Below are 20,284 nucleotides of genomic sequence, written 5' to 3' on the forward strand. Positions count from 1 at the left end.
CCTACAGATTCACTTAGTGTCGGACCAGAGACATCTTGTCCACTAAAGCCTGTCAGTGGAGCAAGCTGTCGAGAGATAGCAGTGCCGTAAAAAGAGATTGTGTAAAGCCGGATGATATGAATGTGAGCACTGAAACTCCAAATACACCACCCTGATCAGGGTGAAATGGCATCATTCTCCACCACTATATTTATTTGACAACTTCGTCATCTGGGGCCATTTTCAGTACCTTTAAACAACTACTTATTGTAAACATTTGTGGGCTCTTAATAGGGCAAACAATGTGTCTCTTCTTTTTGAATGACTTATTCATTGAAATGTACACTATATAACCACACAAAAGTATGTGGACACCCCTTCAAATTAGTGGTTTCGGCAATTTCTGCCACACCCTTTGCTGACAGGTGTATAAAATCGAGCAAACAGCCATGCAATCTCCATAGACAAACATTGGCAGTAGAATGGCTGCTCAATGACTTTCAACGTGGCACTGTCATAGGCTGCCACCTTTCCAACAAGTCAGTTCGTCAAATTTCTGACATGCTAGAGCTTCCCCGGTCAACTGAAAGTGCTGTTATGGGAGTGGTGTAAAGCTCGACGCCATTGACTCTGGAGCAGCGGAAATGAGTTCTCTGGAGTGATGAATCCCGCTTCACCATCTGGCAGTCCGATGAACAAATCTGGGTTTGGTGGACGCTACCTTCCCGAATGCATAGTGCCAACTGTAAAGTCTGGTGGAAGAGGAATAATGGTACGGTGCTGTTTTTCATGGTTCAGACTAGGCCCCTTAGTTCCAGTGAAGGGAAATCTTAATGCTACAGCATACAATGACATTCTAGACTATGCTGTGCTTCCAACTTTGTGGCAACAGTTTGGGGAAGGCCCGTACCTTTTTCAGCATGACAATGCCCCTGTGCACAAAGCGATGTCCATACAGAAACTGTTTGTCAAGATCGGAGAGGAAGAACTTGACTGCCCTGACCTCAACCCCATCAAACATCTTTGGGATGAATTGGAACGCCGACTGTGAGCCAGGCTTAATCGCCCAACATCAGTCCCCGACCTCACTAATGTGCTTGTGGCTGAATGGAACCAAGTCCCCGTAGCAATGTTCCAACATCTAGTGGAAAGCCTTCCCAGAAGAGTGGAGGCTGTTATAGCTGCAAAGGGGGGACCAACTCCATATTAATGCACATGATTTTGGAATTAGATTTGACAAGAATGTGTGTCCACATACTTTTGATCATGTAGTGTACCTACACCACCTCCTCTCCAACATTGTAACAAGATTTTTATGTTTCATGTTTTTCCATTTTAGGAAATGTGCCTGCTGAAGTATTTAAAAAGTTATGTGCAGATTCAGAAAAACGCCTACAAAAGAAAATGCACTCATTTGACATAGAAACCATAAGCATATGTGTTTCCACATTACTACCTGGCAAAGAGAAGAAAGTAAATTGAAGCTCAACATGTGGTTTAGAGATTTTGCCACGGCATGCTTAGGCCAAAAGTGAATCCTGAGAGCCCCCTCTCAATGTACCATAACAGCAGGGTGGGATCTAATCATGAGATCGGAGGCTAGAAAGGTCAGTGACGGCTGAGAACTGACTTAACTGAATATAATGAGCTACCATCCTGGTACACTGATGGCATAGGCAAATTATTGCTCAACCCAACTTCTACCCTACTAGCAGAGGAAAAATGTTGCATGTGCACCCAGTGGCATCCAAAACAAGTTTGTTGCTGAAAGCAATGTTCCCACTTTTATATGCAGACTGAACAGGGTTTATGTTGGGAAAGGGAAAGGGAAAAAAAAGTTTCTACCAGTACCATTTATCTGTCCCCCGTCATGCTCAAGGCCATTGAAATACCCGCAACTGGTGTCTATATGTCTCCAAGTTGAAACAGTCACCAAGCTAAAATAAGATCAACTGTCATGCAAGTATATTCACGCACAAAGGTGGGCTTGTTGAATGTATCACACCAAACCACAAGAAATAAAAGAATCACTTCCCTTGTGCTCAATGTAACACGACAGCTCATTTGACCATGCAGAGAGCAGAATGCACAAACTTTGACAAGCAATTCATACAACCAAAATGTAATCATTTTCATTTCAAAGTTACCGTGTATATGTACTTGTAATGTGTATTGCAATGGTTTATTCTATGAATACATGTGACAGCTTGTTGATATAAGTGCCGTGGTGTCCTTCACTCCTTTAAGTGCACATGAAAGAAATAAAATGGCTCTATAAATACTCAATTTAAGTCTGGGAGGGACAAATCATATAACATGGAATCCAACTGTGACCTTTAGCCCCTTACTCTGGTTTTATTACATCATCTCAAACTATATATGCATAAACGTCCAACTTCAGCAAGTCCCTCTCCCTCAAAAGTAGACTCTTTATCCTGCACCTAACTTACATTATGCTAAAGTCTCTTTATAGCCCATCTATAGCTCTCCAGAAGAAGAAAACAAATGTTTTACATCTGGGGAATGTGTGTGCGTTCATGTGTGTGTGTGACACATTCTTATACATTTTAGTTAGTCACTTGCCAACCGGAAGACATGGACATACATTGACATGCCACCGGTTTGGGTTGGGAGGAAAACACTAGTGCCATGCTTGTTTAGTCTTTGCTCACACCATTGTTGTTACCGAAGGGTTGAGTTGCACACGGAAATACACGGGTTAGTCCCGTGAACCTTCACATAATGCACTTAAAACACACTGTGTCAGGATGAGCCCCCGAAAACACGAGACAAATGTCCAAGGACTACTGGGTGACAAAAAAAGACAAACGGGGCGGGATCGGGAATGGTTGAAAATGGATTCCCAAAAAGGGGATACATTTTAACCAGGCATTACCTTTCTGGTTACCAACTGACAAGCACTGATACCCATCGTCCTCATCAGGCAAAGAGTGGCACTCCATATTGAGGCTGCCCTCGTCAAGGACTGTCCAGCAGCTGTCCTGCAGGACCTCGCAGAAGCTACGGCAAGGCCAAAGCAGTGGCAGTCCCCGGGGGCAACTGGGCACCAGCAGCAGGCAGAAAAACCACTCCAGGCTATGGTGGCAGCGGGACCTCAAGAGCCACGCCCAAGAGCCCAAAACAGCCCGGACCTCCTTCACGCTGCTGTGATTGAAATAGTTGGGCAACACAAAGCTGTCGCCACCCATGGATTTGCAGAAAGGCAAATGGAAATCTATTGGAAAGCAACGTGGGGATTCCGGGGCCGGCGTCTCACTCGTAGCTAAGAGAGAACGGTTGCTGTCAAAAGGGGTTAGAAAATCACCTGAGACAGTGTATTCATCAGAATACTCTGTCGAGTTAAAATTATTGGCGTTCCAACTAGAGCTACTGTTAATTACTCTATTGCTACTGCTGCTACTGGGAGTTGTCTCAAGAGAGATATTAACACTTGGGACAGGCTGACTGTCTATGGGGAAAACCGTAGCATTCCACTCAGCTGTTCTGTTGTGCTCATCCAAAACACTTTCTGCTAGGTCCACCTGGGTAATACCCAGCATCTCATTCTCTTTCCCTGCAAGCACATTGACATTCTCTGCTAAACCGATGAGGTCTGTGGGTAAAACTGTTCCCTCCTGGCTATCCCACATAGAGGCTCCTGGTTCAGATCCAGATTCAATGCTAGATCCAGATTGAGACCCAAAACCAATTCCAGACACAGGTCTAATTTGAGACCCATGTCTGATTTCAGACTCTGAGTCAAATTCAGAACTAGATTCAGATTCAATTTTAGACCAAGCACCAAATCCAGACCGAGATCCGAATTCAGAACCAGACCCAAATCCCGACCAGGATCCAAATCCAGACCCACTCCCAACCCCTGACCACTCCCTGAGACCAGATCCCATACCCTGTACTGCAGACATGTCATTACCAGGTTTGCTTCCCTTTGACGTGTGCCGACCGGCACCCCTTTCCATTGGGCGCTCATTCCTGGCTTTTGACCTCACAGTGGTCAGCTTGGGGGCCTCCTTGGCCTTTGCATTCTGGTTCCAAGTTTGCACAAAGTTCTCTATCCCACTTGCTATGTCAATGATATCTGCCCCAACTTCTTCAATGTTCTCCGGCATTGGTGATTCATTGCTAGTCACTGGGTTCCCAGATCCCTCATTGTCCAGCGATGGGTCCTCAGTGGTGCCATCTGTACTGCCCCAGGAAAACCAGAAAGCCTCACAACGGCCCACCAAGACTACCACTAAAAGGGAGATACTCAGCTGGAATCCAATCTTGCAATCCATCCCGCTGCTGCCCAAACGTACTCCACCAGCAGTGTTGATCAGGTTCCCAGAGTGAACTGTGACATGCCCACTGCCACTGATTCACTCCACATGCTCCATTCTCCTCCAGCACACTGCAGACCACCAGTCAGAGGGGGAAAAGTGAAGAGGAGTGCCTTAATTCGAAGGCGGGGACAAGGAGGTCTCATCCTTATTGGTTGCCCTTGTAACTTTTCCCTCTCACAGCTCCTCCTCCTCCTACCCTCCTTTTGTCCCAGCAGTGAAAAGGGTCTCTTTAGACAGGATACCTTTAGAGAAAACAGCTGGTTGACTTTCAATGTTAATGTTGGTGCTTTTCATTGATTTACAGAAAAGGGCCATTTGTTCCCCCTGAGTTAATCTCTTTGTACAAACATGATAAGTAGAAAGTCCACCAGCCTATCTTAAAAAACTAAACTAAAGTATGTGAAAATTGTAGGCGCATGATGGAAGGGCATAGAGAGTGTGCAGGGTTTTATGGTCTTGCTTGTTTACCTATGTAATTTCATCTGAAGTCTAGAGGGTTATAAACGTAAACTTTAAATGCATTACATACTCCACCCATTTCTGTGAAAGAAACATATGTGGTGAACATTCACTTATTCATTTCACCAGACAAATGATAAAATAGCCTATTAGCTATCTGTCATCTGACAGCGGTAATGCAAAGATCAATTTTGGCTAGGAAGAAACACTGTCAAAATTGTATATTATGATCCAGAGAATAGTCTAATAATACAATTTCTTAAAGAGCAACTCACCCTAAAAAACAAACAATCCATTTGAAAAAAGGCTATGTGCCATTGTTAATGTTGTAAATGACTATTGTAGCTGGAAACGGCAGATTTTTTAATGGCATATCTACATGGGCGTACAGCGACCCATTATCAGCAACCATCACTCCTGTGTTCTAAGCGCACATTGTGTTAGCTAATCCAAGTTTATCATTTTAAAAAGGCTAATTGATCATTAGAAAATCCTTTTGCAATTATGTTAGCTCAGCTGAAAACCAATTTGGTGGCATTCTCTCTGACCCTATTACAGGGGCTGAGTCACTGGCTTACTGGTGCTCTTCCATGCCGTCCCTAGGAGGGGTGCGTCACTTGAGTGAGTTGAGTCACTGATCTTCCTGTCCGGGTTGGCGCCCCCCTCGGGTTCGTGCCGTGGGGGAGGTCTTCGTGGGCTATTGTCTCAGGATGGTAAGTTGGTGGTTGAAGTTATCCCTCCAGTATTTATGCTGCAATAGTTTGTGTCGGGGGGCTAGGGTCAGTCTGTTATATCTGGAATATTTTTCCTGTCTTATCCGGTGTCCTGTGTGAATTTAAGTATGCTCTCTCTAATTCTCTCTCTCTCTTCTCCTGGAGGACTTGAGCCCTAGGACCATGCCTCAGGACTACCTGGCCTGTCTCCTTGCTGTCCCCAGTCCACCTGGTCATGCTGCTGCTCCAGTTTCAACTGTTCTGCCTATGGAACCCTGACCTGTTCACTGGACGTGCTACCTTGTTCCGGACCTGCTGTTTTGGACTCTCTCTCTACCGCACCTGCTGTCTCTAACTCTGAATGATCGGCTATGAAAAGCCAACTGCAATTTACTCCTTAGGTGCTGACCTGTTGCACTCTCTACAACCACTGTGATTATTATTATCTGACCCTGCTGTTCATCTATGAACATTTGAACATCTTGGCCATGTTCTGTTATAATCTTCACCTGGCACAGCCAGAAGAGGACTGGCCACCCCTCAGAGCCTGGTTCCTCTCTAGGTTTCGTCCTAGGTTCTTGCCTTTCTAGGGAGTTTTTCCTAGCCACCGTGCTTCTACATCTGCATTGCTTGCTGTTTGGGGTTTTAGGCTGGATTTCTGTACAGCACTTTGTGACATCAGTTGATGTTAAAAGGGCTTTATAAATACATTTGATTGATTGATTGATTGATTGACAGTGCACACTGAGGAAGAGAGGCCATGGACAGACAGAGCTGAAACTTCACTGCTTGACATGTATGATGAAATCCTGGTTGAGACTGAACAAATGAACAAGGAAACAGCATAACAAGTAAGTGAAAGAAATAGGTTTTGATTACGATCTAATCGTAATGGGGACATACGTAAATGCCAACAAAATAACTTTTTTGGTCAGTGTGGTGTGGTGTATGTGTGTGTAACCTTTAACTAGGCAAGTCAATGAAGAACACGTTCTTATTTACAATGACGGCCTACCTCGGCCAAACTCGGACAACGCTGGGCCAATTGTGCGATGCCCTATGGAACTCTCAATCACGGCCGGATGTGATACAGCCTGGATTCGAACCAGGGACTGTAGTGACGCCTCTTGCACTGAGATGCAGTGCCTTAGACCGCTGCGTTTGTGTGTGTGTGTGTGTGTGTGTAATTATTCAACTGTACTATAAAGCTTAAAAGGCCACTAAAATGTTTAATATTGGTATCGTTTTTTTTGGCAAGGAAAATATCGGATATCGGTATTGGCCAAAAATGTCATATCGGTGCATCCCTAGCCTGCAGTGCTTAAGGTAATGCACAGGACCGACTACACTTATCCTTAAGTTTAAAAAATGTAAGTGTACAGTAAGGCACGGAAAATGTTCTGACACACGATTTAACTAATCTGGTATATTTTTCTCATGCGTTTCTCCCCAGTGGCCACATGAGGTTCGCAATTAAGAGCAGAAAGGATGATTTGGGTATAATGATCACTTGTAAGTGGAAACAAAGGCTAATGGACTCATAGTATCATTTTCCCTCAATGGAGAGGATATTGGCACAACACTGTCAAAATGAATGTCCATTGTTGCTGATTGTTTGCCAGGTTCTAAGGAAATGAACAAGTCACCCCCAAACTAAGTTGACCACAACCACAAGAGATAGAGGAGGTGCTGACAACTTTAGAATAAAGCAGTTTACTGATTTTTTTCCATTTGCAGTCCAAGTGATAACTCTTTCATTGTGGCCACAACTTCGTAAAAATCCACGACACCAATCTCCCTTAGCGCTCTCTTTGATTATCATAGTTTAGGACAGGGTACCCCAACTGACGGCCCACGGGTGGTTTTATTTGGCCCCCCCGAGTCTTCTATAAATAAATAAAAAATAAATGTTTTATTGTTGGACATAAAAGACTGTAAAAATACCAGGAAATCAGATCCAAGTGATTTTAATTTGAGAAATCTGTCACTAGTATTCACACGCACAATAGAGAGACACGTGATCGTATACAAATGTAAGCAAAGTTTGAAATGATTATGTCTTAGTCAAACATTACATCTGTGTGGGCTTCTTGAGGTCAATTTGCAGTCTAAAAATGATTTGTAATTATGTTTACATTTTAGTCATTTAGCAGACGCTTACCAGAGCGACTTACATGAGAAATGAGGGTCATGTGGCTTGCGCAAGAGCACATCTCTTGATTTTTCATCTAGTCAGCTCTGGGATTCAAACCAGTGACCTTTTGTACTCTTAACTGCTAGGCTACCTGCCGACCCTGCATTTTCCGGCCCCTAGACCATCCGCTAAAAAAAATATATATAAAAAAAAATAAATCGGCCTGTGGCTGAATCTAGTTGATGATCCCTGGTTTAGGATGAAGGACTTGATGTGTTGTCCTATGCAGTCACACAAGCAACGTGCATTCCCACCAGCGTGATCACAGAGCTAGCTTCCTATGCTAAATGAATGAGCAAACCCCTCAAAATAGAAAATGGGCTGTATTAGATTGACAAACTATATATAGGCTCCATGTACAGAGTACATTAGGTTATTTAGTGTTCCTTGATCAAAAACAAAAGGAGTTCTGTTCTGAGGCCTACTTCTCTCTGAACATGCTGTTCAGTTTCAGCAGGCACTGATTGTCAAAGTGAATCAAGTCTATCCTGGCTCGCTTTGCAATGAAGAGCAGTCCGACACGGCTAAGAATTCCACAGAGGCAGGCAGGCCCTTGTTCAGTTTGAGGGACAGCTTCTTTATGTATGGAAAGGAATGAAGCAAGTCCATATTGTCTGACACACAGGCATGGCACCCATCCAGCTCCCCTGTACCGTGTGACCTTTTTGGCATCAGTGATGAGAAGAAATCATCTTCATATGATGAATGCTTCTCTGTCTCGTCCTCTGTCATTGTGCCAAGATGATGTTTCGTGTAGACCAAACCTGTATAGTTGTAAATACACAACAAATTCTGCTTTATGTGGCAACTTAGTTCATCATATCACGGACATTACAATAGCCCAGACAGACTTTCCATACTTATTATTCTCAGATACCGGGACTGTAGTGAGTTCATCACATTCTCAGACCTAACAAGTTGTCTAATGTTGCGATGAGTCCATGTCTAGCTGTACCTATTCTGTAGACACGCAATTATATATATGCACAGTTAGACTAACTGCGTCTCAGGCTTTTAGATTAACGTTATCCTAATTTACAAAGACAATTTACAGTACATAGCAAAAAATCCTAGGTCTCTCTAAGTACTGTGTCATGACCAAGCAAGGTAACATTCGCTGTTAGCTTGCTTGAATATTAGATAGCTATCTATATTAGCTGCTAAAGTCATCCTTAGCAACATTTTTGATCATTCATAGCTAGTTATCTTACCTCTACAATATTCCCTGAAGTTCGAGGCAGAGTTTGTGTAGGCTTCCACCAAAGCTTGCATTGCATCACCTCTCTTGTGCTTGAATGAGAACTGGTCACAGTCTCCTCCGTCTCCATTGTTTTCACACACACCACTTTGATATAAAGACGTTCCTCTCTTTCATGACACGTCTCGAACTAAACTAAGTTATTTTTGCATTTTATAAAATCTCTATTCACTTTGTGCGCACAGCTTGATATGATTGGCCTCTATTGGTGTGATGCGTGACAGTTTATTTGATTGGTCACTGACTAAACAACGATTACCTTTCTTTGGAGGGCCTCAGTCGCAAACTTTCCTTGCCCTCATGATCTACTATTATGGATAGCCTACAAAACATTGTACTCTGTAACGGATGGTTTTAATAAGGTAGAGAAGTACAATACATACTTAACTAAAAGTTAAATGATTGTCTTTGAAAAATGCTCAAATTACATGGAAAAGTTACTCAATTACAGTAACAAGAGTATTTATAATCAGTTACTTCCATCCCTGACAACCAGACACAACCTGACCCTCTTCTGCTCCATCTCCTGTGGGTGTGTCCCTCACTCCCTTTCGTCACTGCATCAGATGCAAAAGCCTTCTGTCTCCCAAAGTCCCCAAAGAGAGAATCATACTGTAGAGAAGAACAAAGACTTTGCATGGATGCAATCTGGAGAAATCAAACTAGAGTGTTGTTATTGCAGCTACGAAATGAATAGGCAGGGCCTAAAGGTGTCTTAATGTGAAATGTAATGTGTGATAAAGAGAGTTCACAGGGTTTGCAATGTTTCATAGGCCTGGGAGGGGCAGAGGTTGCCAAAAGAGTGGGTGCCCAAGAATATCCTTCGCTTGGCGTGTTCTCTGCTGGAGTCTGCTCCGCATCAGGAAATTCGCTTATTTCTGGACGTCCCCGACAATGTAGAGACAAAATTCCATTGAACTGATGCCGTGTAAGTCGCCTTTTGAGTGACAGCGCCAGAGTTTTCAACACGGGAAATCTACACGAAACAAAAGTACCTTGAGTGCAGTAGAAAATCAAAAGGCAAATGCGCCAGCTTTTCACCATCTATTTCACGTCCGCTGTAAAGATAACGCAGATCGAAAAACGTCCTGTCGTCTTCTTATGTGAGGCATGTTCATTTGCAAATGGTAATTATTTGTGAGGATGTGTGAGGTATGCACTGTTATGTCTAACAAAGACAACAAAGTTCAGTTATAAGAAACTTGGACACCATTCTTTTCTTTTTTTTCTTTTTTACTGAGGGCCCTTGGGATGTTGGGAAAAGGTTAGTAGTACCGTAAAAAAGGTTGTAAACTGCATTTTGTAAGTTGTATTTATGCACAATGGAATAATAAAACTAAGACAAATTCTAATTTGTGGATCATTTTCCTTTCAACGACTTTAGTAGGGTTGTTTTAGACTTCCCTGCACACAAATTATCATTAAATTGGATGGAACCATACTTGAAACTTTACTCCCTGAACTAATGATATCTGGGTGACATAGACCATAAATTCCTGTTCCAGTATAAAATAAAATAATCACACTGTAGGTAAAGGCAAATCAAATGAAGATATTTTGAATAGCTCTTGATGAAGTGTAATACACAAATTACAGCATTTCAGAAGAACCGTCTCCCACCACAGTGGAGAGAAAAGAGTAGAAAGTAATGCTGCATAGACGGTATATAGATCGAAACAACACTAAAACAGTACTATTCCAGCAGCAGAGGAAATTAAATGACTGTCCTGCAAAAATAAAGTCTACATTCATTTCAATTCCCTTTGGGTCATAATTCAGAGTTCAGATATTAGCTGGGGATATTGCAGGAGAACGTCCCAATCCCACAGCAGACAGAGACACCTGGATCATGTTCATTACGACATGCAACTGAAAACTTTTTGCAACAGAAAACTAAAATCTGCGTTCCTCCCTGTTTAAGGGTGTTATCACATATAGTCCTCTTTAAAAGAACCGATCTCAGCCGACTTTAAAGTGAACTATGGGCTAAAATAAAGCAAAAGAACACAGTTCTCTTTGTATTCACACGGCACTTGCCTTTGAATGAGGATTCAACTGTTTTGCCGGTTCACTTAATCTATTTTGTGGTCCTAGTCGTCTTTGCATTCACATTGTTATGTTCAGAAAGGAACCAACAAGTTTTTCCAACATTCACTCAATGCACTCTGGGTTTTTACCATGTGGAGCACAATCCATTCTATCAGAATGTGTTATCAGACAGCTAGATATACCTACTTACATTTTGGAAGCTAATAGATTGCATTCAGTTAAAAGATGAGTGATTGTAATCAATTACTATTAACAAGACGCTATGAACATGTCAATATTATTGGTAACATAATACATAGCAGAAAAATAACTGCAGATTAAATAATGCTATAATTGAACATTGTACACCCAATGTAGGCCATTGCTCCTTTAAGAGCTAGAATTGATTTTGTACCCTATATTGTGATCATCCCCAAATATGTTGTCTTCTCACACTATTCAAACCCCCAATCAAATAAATAATTTATGAAGCACTCTTATCCTATAGAGAACATATTACAAACAAATAATCTGAACAAAAAATTCCACACATTTTGGAATTTATGTGCACCCTTGACAGCCGCTATTCAATATCCATAAACGGCACATGTTTTTTCCCCGCGAACCTGCACATCATCATCTTCCCTCTTTTGTGTCACCAACGTGAGAACTTATGGCACTGGCAGGGGAAACGGAGTTGTAGTAGTCTAGTGTGTGGTGCAGGAATAATAACAAGGGAACCTGGGGAACTTTATGTTCAATTTTCTCTAAAAAAGGGAACCGGACCACAGAATTCAAGCGAACCGAACTCAGACCACGTCTCGAGATGGTCTCAGTTCGGTTTGCTCCAGGGGCACTTTTGAGGGGTCTGAGTTCCTTTGGAGTGTTCACACTCCACATAAAATGAAGCGAAATGCACTGAGTTCACCAAAATTGGCTGAAAGGAACCAAGTGTGAAATCCTATGTCTGTTTACTTCAGTTTGGAGCATACTGAAATAGGCTCAGGGGTTACTGTCGGAAGGAATCACAGTTGAGCTGAGTCACAAGGGATCACCCCTTAACACCATCAAGGAACAGACATTTGCACAGATGCCAAATGAACTACAAAGAAACCCTATGTGAAAAGCACCCAACAAGGACCTGGCCTGAGAAGGCTTGTTACACCATGCATTAACTATTATTGGATGTAATATCTTCTTTGGCCAGAGTCCAGAAACTTTTTTAGAAGTCGTGATTGTATACCAAGTCTGAGGGGTTCGTGGAGGCATGGTGTGGCAGATATGAACTTGGCATTGAACCTATTCTGTGCAATCAGGAGGTGGCTGTTGAATGACTGGCACTGGAAATGTGTATAGTGGACAAGGGCAGTTGGATGCCCATCGACGTGATGACTCGAATGGAGAAACTAGGACAAGAAGCAGAAAATGGTTGAATTGCATGCTTATCGTCTTTCTGGCATCACTCGTAAAAGCCCTGTGCGCTGAAATCACAGACTATCTCTGTGTGGGTTTGAAACATCCGCTTCCTCTTGTCCAGTTCACATCCAACCCACCTCTCCTCCACAGCTGCTACCTATTGTGAGCAGAACACTCTTCCATCAAAAGAGGAAGGTGGGAGGACATCTTTCCACTAACTCTTATGTGGAGAGAAAAGTACTAGGCGATCACACATGGGACCTACAAATGTAAGTCAAAAGAAACCTGAGACATTTTTAAAGGCACTCGTTTATAGGAATTACGTAGAGTTCATTGAAGATGTATTTGACCCATAAAAAAAATGACATAGCACGTGCAAAGAAAGAGACATCAATAGGCTACGAAGCAGTAGTCATCAATAAAACTCTCCTGGAGTTTGTCACTCAAACTTGTGACTGGAAATTATGACAAAATGGTATGACTGTTCATATGAAGCAGGAGTGATGCCAAAGCACTGCTTCCTAACCTGCATCCCCTTCTTCAGACAATACCTATGTAACATAACCCGAGGAATGACTCGTAAGGCTGCCGTTGTCAATGGGTCAATGAATGGACTTGCCTAATTGAAAACGGCAACAAAAACAGGGTAATCCGATAGGCCGAACGCCGTCCAATCGTCTGCCACTACGCACTACTTTTCACAGTACACAACCTCTGAGATTAGGTGTCTTCTTAATCGTACAGCAAATATACAACGGCTAGGCCTAAATATAGCTTGTGTGAATCATTTATGGGTATTTGCAACTCTATTTACAACCTCAGACCTAGCTACCATTCATATATTTGATAAAGCAGAGTGGTGAAAAACGACATTGAAGTAGACTGCGGGCCATAAGACGTGCAACATATCTGGATCCATTTCAAGAGGGTGACCGTTAGCGTTGGTGCCTTTTTGACTGCAGGCCAAACAAAACAGAACATGGAAATAACTCAGGCAGGATAGACGGCGACAATAAACCAGAATGCAATGAGGGGATCTTTAGTAACACTCCACACACCCAGGGGCCCTTTGGCAGCCCCCCTGGCCCTTGTTGTTACAGCTAGCGTGGGTCATTGGCCTCTTACTGGAAGTCACCATAAAGACAGGGCAGTGGAGAATAAACAAGCACTGGTGCGTGGACTCCAGACACGGGTGTATCAAATAACACACACTCCTCACTTTACCAACTCACATTCCTATTCAAATTTACACACAAAACACACTTCACTTTTCTGTCATTCACTCATATATACTCCCTCAATGACACACAGAAATATTGTACATACGCATGCACACATACATTACACACAGGCCTCTCCACAACCCCACAACTATATGACTGTCTGCACACATCTTGGTCACATCAAACACAGACCAGAACTAAACACAGAGAAAGAGTGTGATACAATCATCAAACCAGTTTACCACAGAAAAGCAAAGAAGTCAGCATGACCCTTGAGAAGATGAATTGGAGTAAGCATGGGGGGCATTGAGATGCAAATGTTCCTCAATGGAGGTCTGACTGGCCAACCTGTTTCTCTTGCTGTGTCCACATGGGATGGGTCACCCCAAAACAAACGTTTGACAGAGGTTTTCAAACTTAAAAAGTAGTTGGCCAGTCAGACCACCAGTGAGGAACAGTTTACATCTCAATGCCCCCATGCAGACATGAGTCCATTTTCCACAACATTGGTGTGTATATATATGGAATATCTGCAGGCTTCAATCCCAAATGAATGGGAATGATTTGCAACATCTAATTCCATCTGGGGTCCCATTGTTTCCATTCATTTGGGATCGAGGCCTATGGATTTCTCCTGATGCATATAGTCGAACAACAGATAGCTTGGAGGACTCCGGTCGAATTAAAGTATGAGCCAAGGGTAGATCCGATGAATAGGGAGAGTGGTCCAGGTGATTCATAACTAGACTAGACTACTAGACTACGTTGGCCTTCAAATAAACAGCCTCTGCCCTCCGTTCTGTTGGCAAATGTACAGTCACTAGAGAACAAACTGGACGAGCTGTCTCCTCCTAATCTTGATGTGACTGTTTGCTGATGAGATATCTTACGTCCTTCTGAGAAGGAGACTTCATTGTGGGCAAACATAGCCCTTAGAAAAGTTTGTTCAAACATACATCCTTATATTTTTGTGGTGATACACTAATCAGGTGAACTGATTAATATGATTGCGCTGCAGTAGATAGCAGCCATTTTGTTTTCTTTGTACATAATGTCTCCGCCATCATTTCCTATGTGTGTGGTTCCCACCGTGAAGCATGGAGGAGGAGGTGTGGGGGGTGCTTTGCTGTGATTTATTTAGAATTCAAGGCACGCTTAACCAGCATGGCTACCACAGCATTCGGCAGTGATACGACATCCCAGCTGGTTTGCACTTAGTGGGACTATCATTTGTTTTTCAACAGGACAATGACCCAACACACCTCCAGGCTGTGTAAGGGCCATTTGACCAAAAAGGAGAGTGATGGAGTGCTGCATCAGATGACCTGGTCTCCACAATCACCCGACCTCAACCCAATTGAGATGGTTTGGGATTAGTTGGACCACAGAGTGAAGAAAAAGCAGTTAAACTGCCCAGCATATGCAGGAACTCTTTCGAGACTGTTGGAAAAGTATTCCAGGTGAAGCTGGTTGAGAGAATGCAAAGAGTGTGCAAAGCTGTCATCAAGGCAAAGGGTGGCTTAGTTTGAAGAATCTCAAATATAAAATATATTTTGATTTGTTTAACACTTTTTTGATTACTACATGATTCCATATGTACTATTTCATTGTTTTGATGTCTTCACTATTATTCTACAATGTAGAAATTGTAAAAATAAAGAAAATCCCTTGAATGAGTAGGTGTGTCCAAACTTTTGACTGGTACTGTTTGTTCTGGGGTTCATCCAATAACATTGAGGAGTTCACCATACAAGAGACCGGTTTCATTAATAAGTGCATCGATGATGTACATATCCCAAGCAGAAGCCATGGATTACAGGCAACATCCGACTGAGCTAAAAGCTGGAGCTGCCGCTTTCAAGGAGCGGGACACTAATCCGGACGCTTATATGAAATCCCGGTACAACCTCCAACGAGCTATCAAACAGTCAAAGCAGCAATACAGTCTAAGATTGAATCCCACTACGCCGGATCTGACACTCGTCGGATGTGGCAGGGCTTGCAAAGTATCACGAATTACAAAGGGAAACACAGCCACGAGCTGCCCAGTGACGCAAACCTACCAGACGAGCTAAGGCAAGCAAAGGTGAACCATGCATGAGAGCACCAGCTGTTACAGACGACTGCGTTATCTCGATCTCTGTAGCCAATGTGAGTAAGACCTTTACACAGGTATACATTCACAAGACTACGGGGCCAGACAGATAACCAGGACGCATACTCAGAGCATGTGCTGACCAGCTGGCAAGTGTCTTCACTGACATTTTCAACCTCTCCCAGACCCAGTCTGTAATACCTACATGTTTCAAGCAGACAACCATAGTCCTGTGTTACTGTGACCAACAACGCAAAAGTAACCTGTTTAAATGACTAACTCCCATAGCACTCACTTCTGCAGCCATGAAATGCTTTGAAAGTCATCATCTACACACAATTAATGACGAAGTGATACATTTTTGGGGGAAATGTATTGGAAATGTATTGGAAATGAAATACAGAAATATCTCATTTAAAAAACAGGGACTGAGAGACTAGTAAGGTTAGAGGGAACAATGAATGGAGCTAAATACAAGAACAGCCTTGATGAGAACCTGCTCCAGAGTGCAAATGACAGAATGGTGTGAAGATTTACGTTCCAAAAGGACAATGACACCAAGCATACAGCCAAATCAATGCTGGAATGGCTTCGGAACAATAATGTGAAAGTCCTCAAGTGGCCCAGCCAATGCTTAGACTTGAATCCCATTTGAAATCTGTGGAAAGACTTGAAGATTGCTGTTCACCGCCACTCCCCATCTTGAGAAAATCTGCAAGGAAGAATGGGAGACAATCCCCAAATCCAAATGTGCAAAACTGACACAGACATACCCAAGATGACTCAAAGCTGTAATCACCGCCAAAGGTGCTTCTACAACGTATTGACTCAGGGTATGAATACTTATGTAAATATTTCTGTATAACATGTTTCTATACATTTGCAAAAATGTTACATTTGTCATTGTGGGGTATTGTGGGTAGATGCAGGAGAACAAAATTAATGTAATAAATGTTGAATTTAGGCTGTAACGCAGCTGTATCTACTGTACCTCACTTACCTCGTACCCATGCACATCGATTCAGTACTGGTACCCGTGTGTATATAGCCAAATTACTGTTACTCAGTGTGTGTTTATTACTTTTGTTATTTTTTTCTATAATTGTTATACTTTTCTTTCTGAATTGTTGGGAAGGGCCTGTAAGTAACCCCATTTCATTGTTAGTCTACACGTGTTGTTTACAAAGCAATTTGAGATAATAAAGTATACATAAAAATAATAGAACACACACCACACGTACTTAAGCTCTACACAGTTTCATTCAAATAAAATCGATTTTGCAAGAAACACCTGATTGTCTCAAGAGATAAAGGGGGAGATTATAGGACTTAGATCAATTAATTAAAGGTGGTACGTTTGAGAAAAATGTATAGTGTTATTTTCCTACACCAGGAAACTGTGGAAATGAATTAATATAAGTCCTATAATAATAATTAAAAACCAGTTCAGGATGTCTAAGACAAGCCAAACATCTCCCACTACTGTCCATGACAAATATCCACAACATAAAATAAGATTGCAGGAGATAGGAGTATCTTGAACCTGTCCAACAACATACACCCCTTCAGCTGACAAAAATGTCTAGTAGGCGAGTACTCCCATAAAACATAAATTCTGATTGCTACACTGCATAGAGAAAAATATACAATTCAGGTATAGCTTCCCTCTCAACTCTCCTCATGTTCTGCATGAAAGCCTAGGATGTTACCGTAGCTGTGGTGTCATGAAAACACCAGTGGTAACCCATTCCAGCAGAGGGCAGCACTCAAAGGAACAACAGGAACATCTCAAAACGCCTTCTAGAAGGTCATCATCCCAGAACTGCTATGCCTATAGCAGTGTTTTCCAATCCATATCTAGGGGACCCACAGAGGGTGCACTTTTGTCTTCTAGCACAGCACCAACACAAAGAATAAACAAAGTTGAATTGGGTGTGTTCGTGCTGGGCCAGAGCACAAATGTGCACACCGCGAGGAGCATTCCAGCAATGGATTGAGAAATGCTGTAGACTCCATCTTCAAAATCAAATCAAAGTTTAGTTGTCGCGTACACAGATTAGCAGATGTGAAATGCTTATGTTTCTAGCTCCAACAGTGCAGTAAGTGTCTAACAGTACAGTACAATAATAATACACAAATAATCAATGACAAAAATGAAGAAATATCAAAACTTGCAATGTCAGAACGAGCAATGTCAGAGTCTGGAATATAAATACGTGGTGTGCATAGACTGTACGGACAATTATGTGCGTGTGTGCGTGTGCGAGTTCCCCAGGGCACTATCGCAGCACCTGAAGGAGTATTTGAAAAGGCTATAAGAAGGAGATACATCACAAAGCCATTTCTGGCAGATAAGGAAGGAGAGGCCTTTCGCAGATGCTGTTAGAGATGTGTCGCAGCTCAGCTGCATTTATGGAGATAGAGGAGAGGAGGACAAGGAGGGGTAGAGGGGGCTCCAACCAAGGAGTGAGGGAGGGGAGTTAATTTGACAGACATCTTTCATATCTGCTCTCGGCGGACTCGTTCTTCGTAGACAAACCCAACCTGTACAGACAAACCCAAGAGCCAGCTCAGCCCTACGTGGTCTCGTGGTCCTGCTCAGGCAAGCAGAAGCAGCATCCCCCGCCTTCATTGCTACATTCCTGAACAACAGGGGAGAATGTAGCCCATAGTGCTCAGCCCAGTCAAATAGATACAGTACAGAGAGACAGAGAGGGGGGGGGGGGGGGGGGGGGGGAGAGAGAAAGACAGGATGGAGGGGAAGAGAGAGCAAAGAAAAGGATGGGGGAAAAGAGGCAGGGAAAGAGATGGATTGGGGAAAAGAGAGAGAGGGAGGGGAGAGAGAAAGAAAGAGGGAGAAATAAAGAAAGAGAGGGAGGTTGGCCAACTTTAGAGCTGGGACACTATGTTCCTGCCACCAAGCATTCCGCTCAGTAAATGATGAGCAACTGGATTCTACTTCTAATCCTGGAGGTGTCTCAACCAATGGTGGGCACAACACAAACACACTATTATTTTGAAACCACAATGGCCAAACTCACTCTCTATGGTTCGAACTAATCCATGTATGGCAGGACCATCACTTGTTGATCCAACAAAGTGAAATGCTATAACTACTCAATTTATTGACACTAGTAACTAGTTGAATTGTGTTATAACATGGATACAGTACGATAGCTATAACAATGTCAATGAATTCACACTTTCTCTACAGTTGCCATTGACACACAACCATGTTCTGACTCGTTCTTAAAACGATGATGGTATTATGAAACCAATAAAAGTGTTAGAAGCTGTTGTGTAATTATAATAATAATACATAAAAATAACAAGAACACGCGCAGTACAATGGTACACTGTTCCTTTCAATATGCACCCAGGACAGAATCGCTGCTAGAATACTACCCTGATGTATAGATTTAATTCACACAGCAGTGGATGAACAGTCAGCTCCATGCAAGTGGCTCCCTGTGCTGCCTAATGTATGACCAAATAACTGTACTCTACAATACATTTTGAGAAACTTTGCCATACTTAATCAAATGAGACCAATGTTAAAATGTGTTATGGCTGATAGAAAGATATATAGAAAGAGAGAGTAGAGCGAGTTTAGAGAGAGAGAGAGAGAGAGAGGAGAGAGAGAGAGAGCGAGAGAGAGAGCAAGAGAGAAAGGAGAGAGAGAGAGCGAGAGAGAAAGGAGAGAGAGAGAGAGAGAGAGAGAGAGAGAGAGAGAGAAAAAGAGAGAGAAAGAGAGAGACATTCTCCGAACAAAGAGACACCTGTGGAAACATAAACATGCGCTGTATGTGTATTAATAAGGCTTGTCAACAGTGAACCCGCTGGCACCTCCTGTCAGATAAAGCATGTGATTGTGCAGGTAAACGAACAGAGGGATTGGTAAGTGCGTGCACAACGACAATGCAACTGCTGCCTATCCTGAAGCTCAACGCCTCTCATCCAATGTCAATCAACGGAGTGGAGAGGGGGCTTTCTTCAGGGGAGGGGGTGAACAGAAAAATCCACCAGTAGGCCCATACGCAATGTTGACTGAGATAAAGTCATTATAAAACTGCTTATTTTCGTAATAAACGTCGAACAAGTCAGCAGCCAACCCCAGAGCCAAAACCTTTCAACAATTCTGCAATATTGATCTCATAAGCACCAGTCAGACCACAGGAACGTGTTCTTTGTTACAACGTATCCTGAACGACTCGACTGAACAATCATAATGCCTCCTTTCCCCCCCCTCTTACTGGATCAAAAACTAACACGCTGTGTGCGCCAATATTAGGTATGTGTGAGAATTCTGCTTCAAAATGCTGCCAAATCTACATAATATTCTGAAATGAGGCCACAAAACATATTTATACAGTGCCAAGATGTTTGATAATACATCCTATTTTTAAACAGTAGCACATGCCTACTCACCTGAGGTACAAAAACGAATTGTGAACAACAAATTCTATCCAATTCACCAATGCAATGCAATACAGCCCTTCTAACACAAGAGGGAGTCCTCAAATCCTGGAGAGCTCTGCGGGGTGCCACAGCCAGCCACAGAGTCGTCAACCTCATT

The 20,284-nt window shown here is 42.7% G+C and overlaps 1 protein-coding gene across 4 annotated transcripts in view; it reads right to left on the minus strand.

Annotated features, from left to right (window-relative positions):
- LOC120064493 (collagen alpha-1(XVIII) chain-like) overlaps window positions 1-20,284 on the minus strand; it is a 194,752-nt gene that overhangs the window by 103,460 nt on the left and 71,008 nt on the right. For 2 of the 4 annotated variants that reach the window (XM_039015111.1, XM_039015110.1), the window contains exon 1: window positions 2,876-3,772. The exons of 1 other annotated variant lie outside the window; for it this stretch is intronic. In XM_039015111.1, the coding sequence (XP_038871039.1) occupies window positions 2,876-3,629 (754 nt within the window). In that variant the 5' untranslated portion in view covers window positions 3,630-3,772. Of the gene's footprint in view, window positions 1-2,875; window positions 3,773-3,913; window positions 4,412-20,284 lie in introns of those variants that run through there. One more of the 4 variants, XM_039015112.1, reaches the window with a different exon arrangement.

Source organism: Salvelinus namaycush, chromosome 19, assembly GCF_016432855.1.
Source record: "Salvelinus namaycush isolate Seneca chromosome 19, SaNama_1.0, whole genome shotgun sequence".
Taxonomy (NCBI): domain Eukaryota; kingdom Metazoa; phylum Chordata; class Actinopteri; order Salmoniformes; family Salmonidae; genus Salvelinus; species Salvelinus namaycush.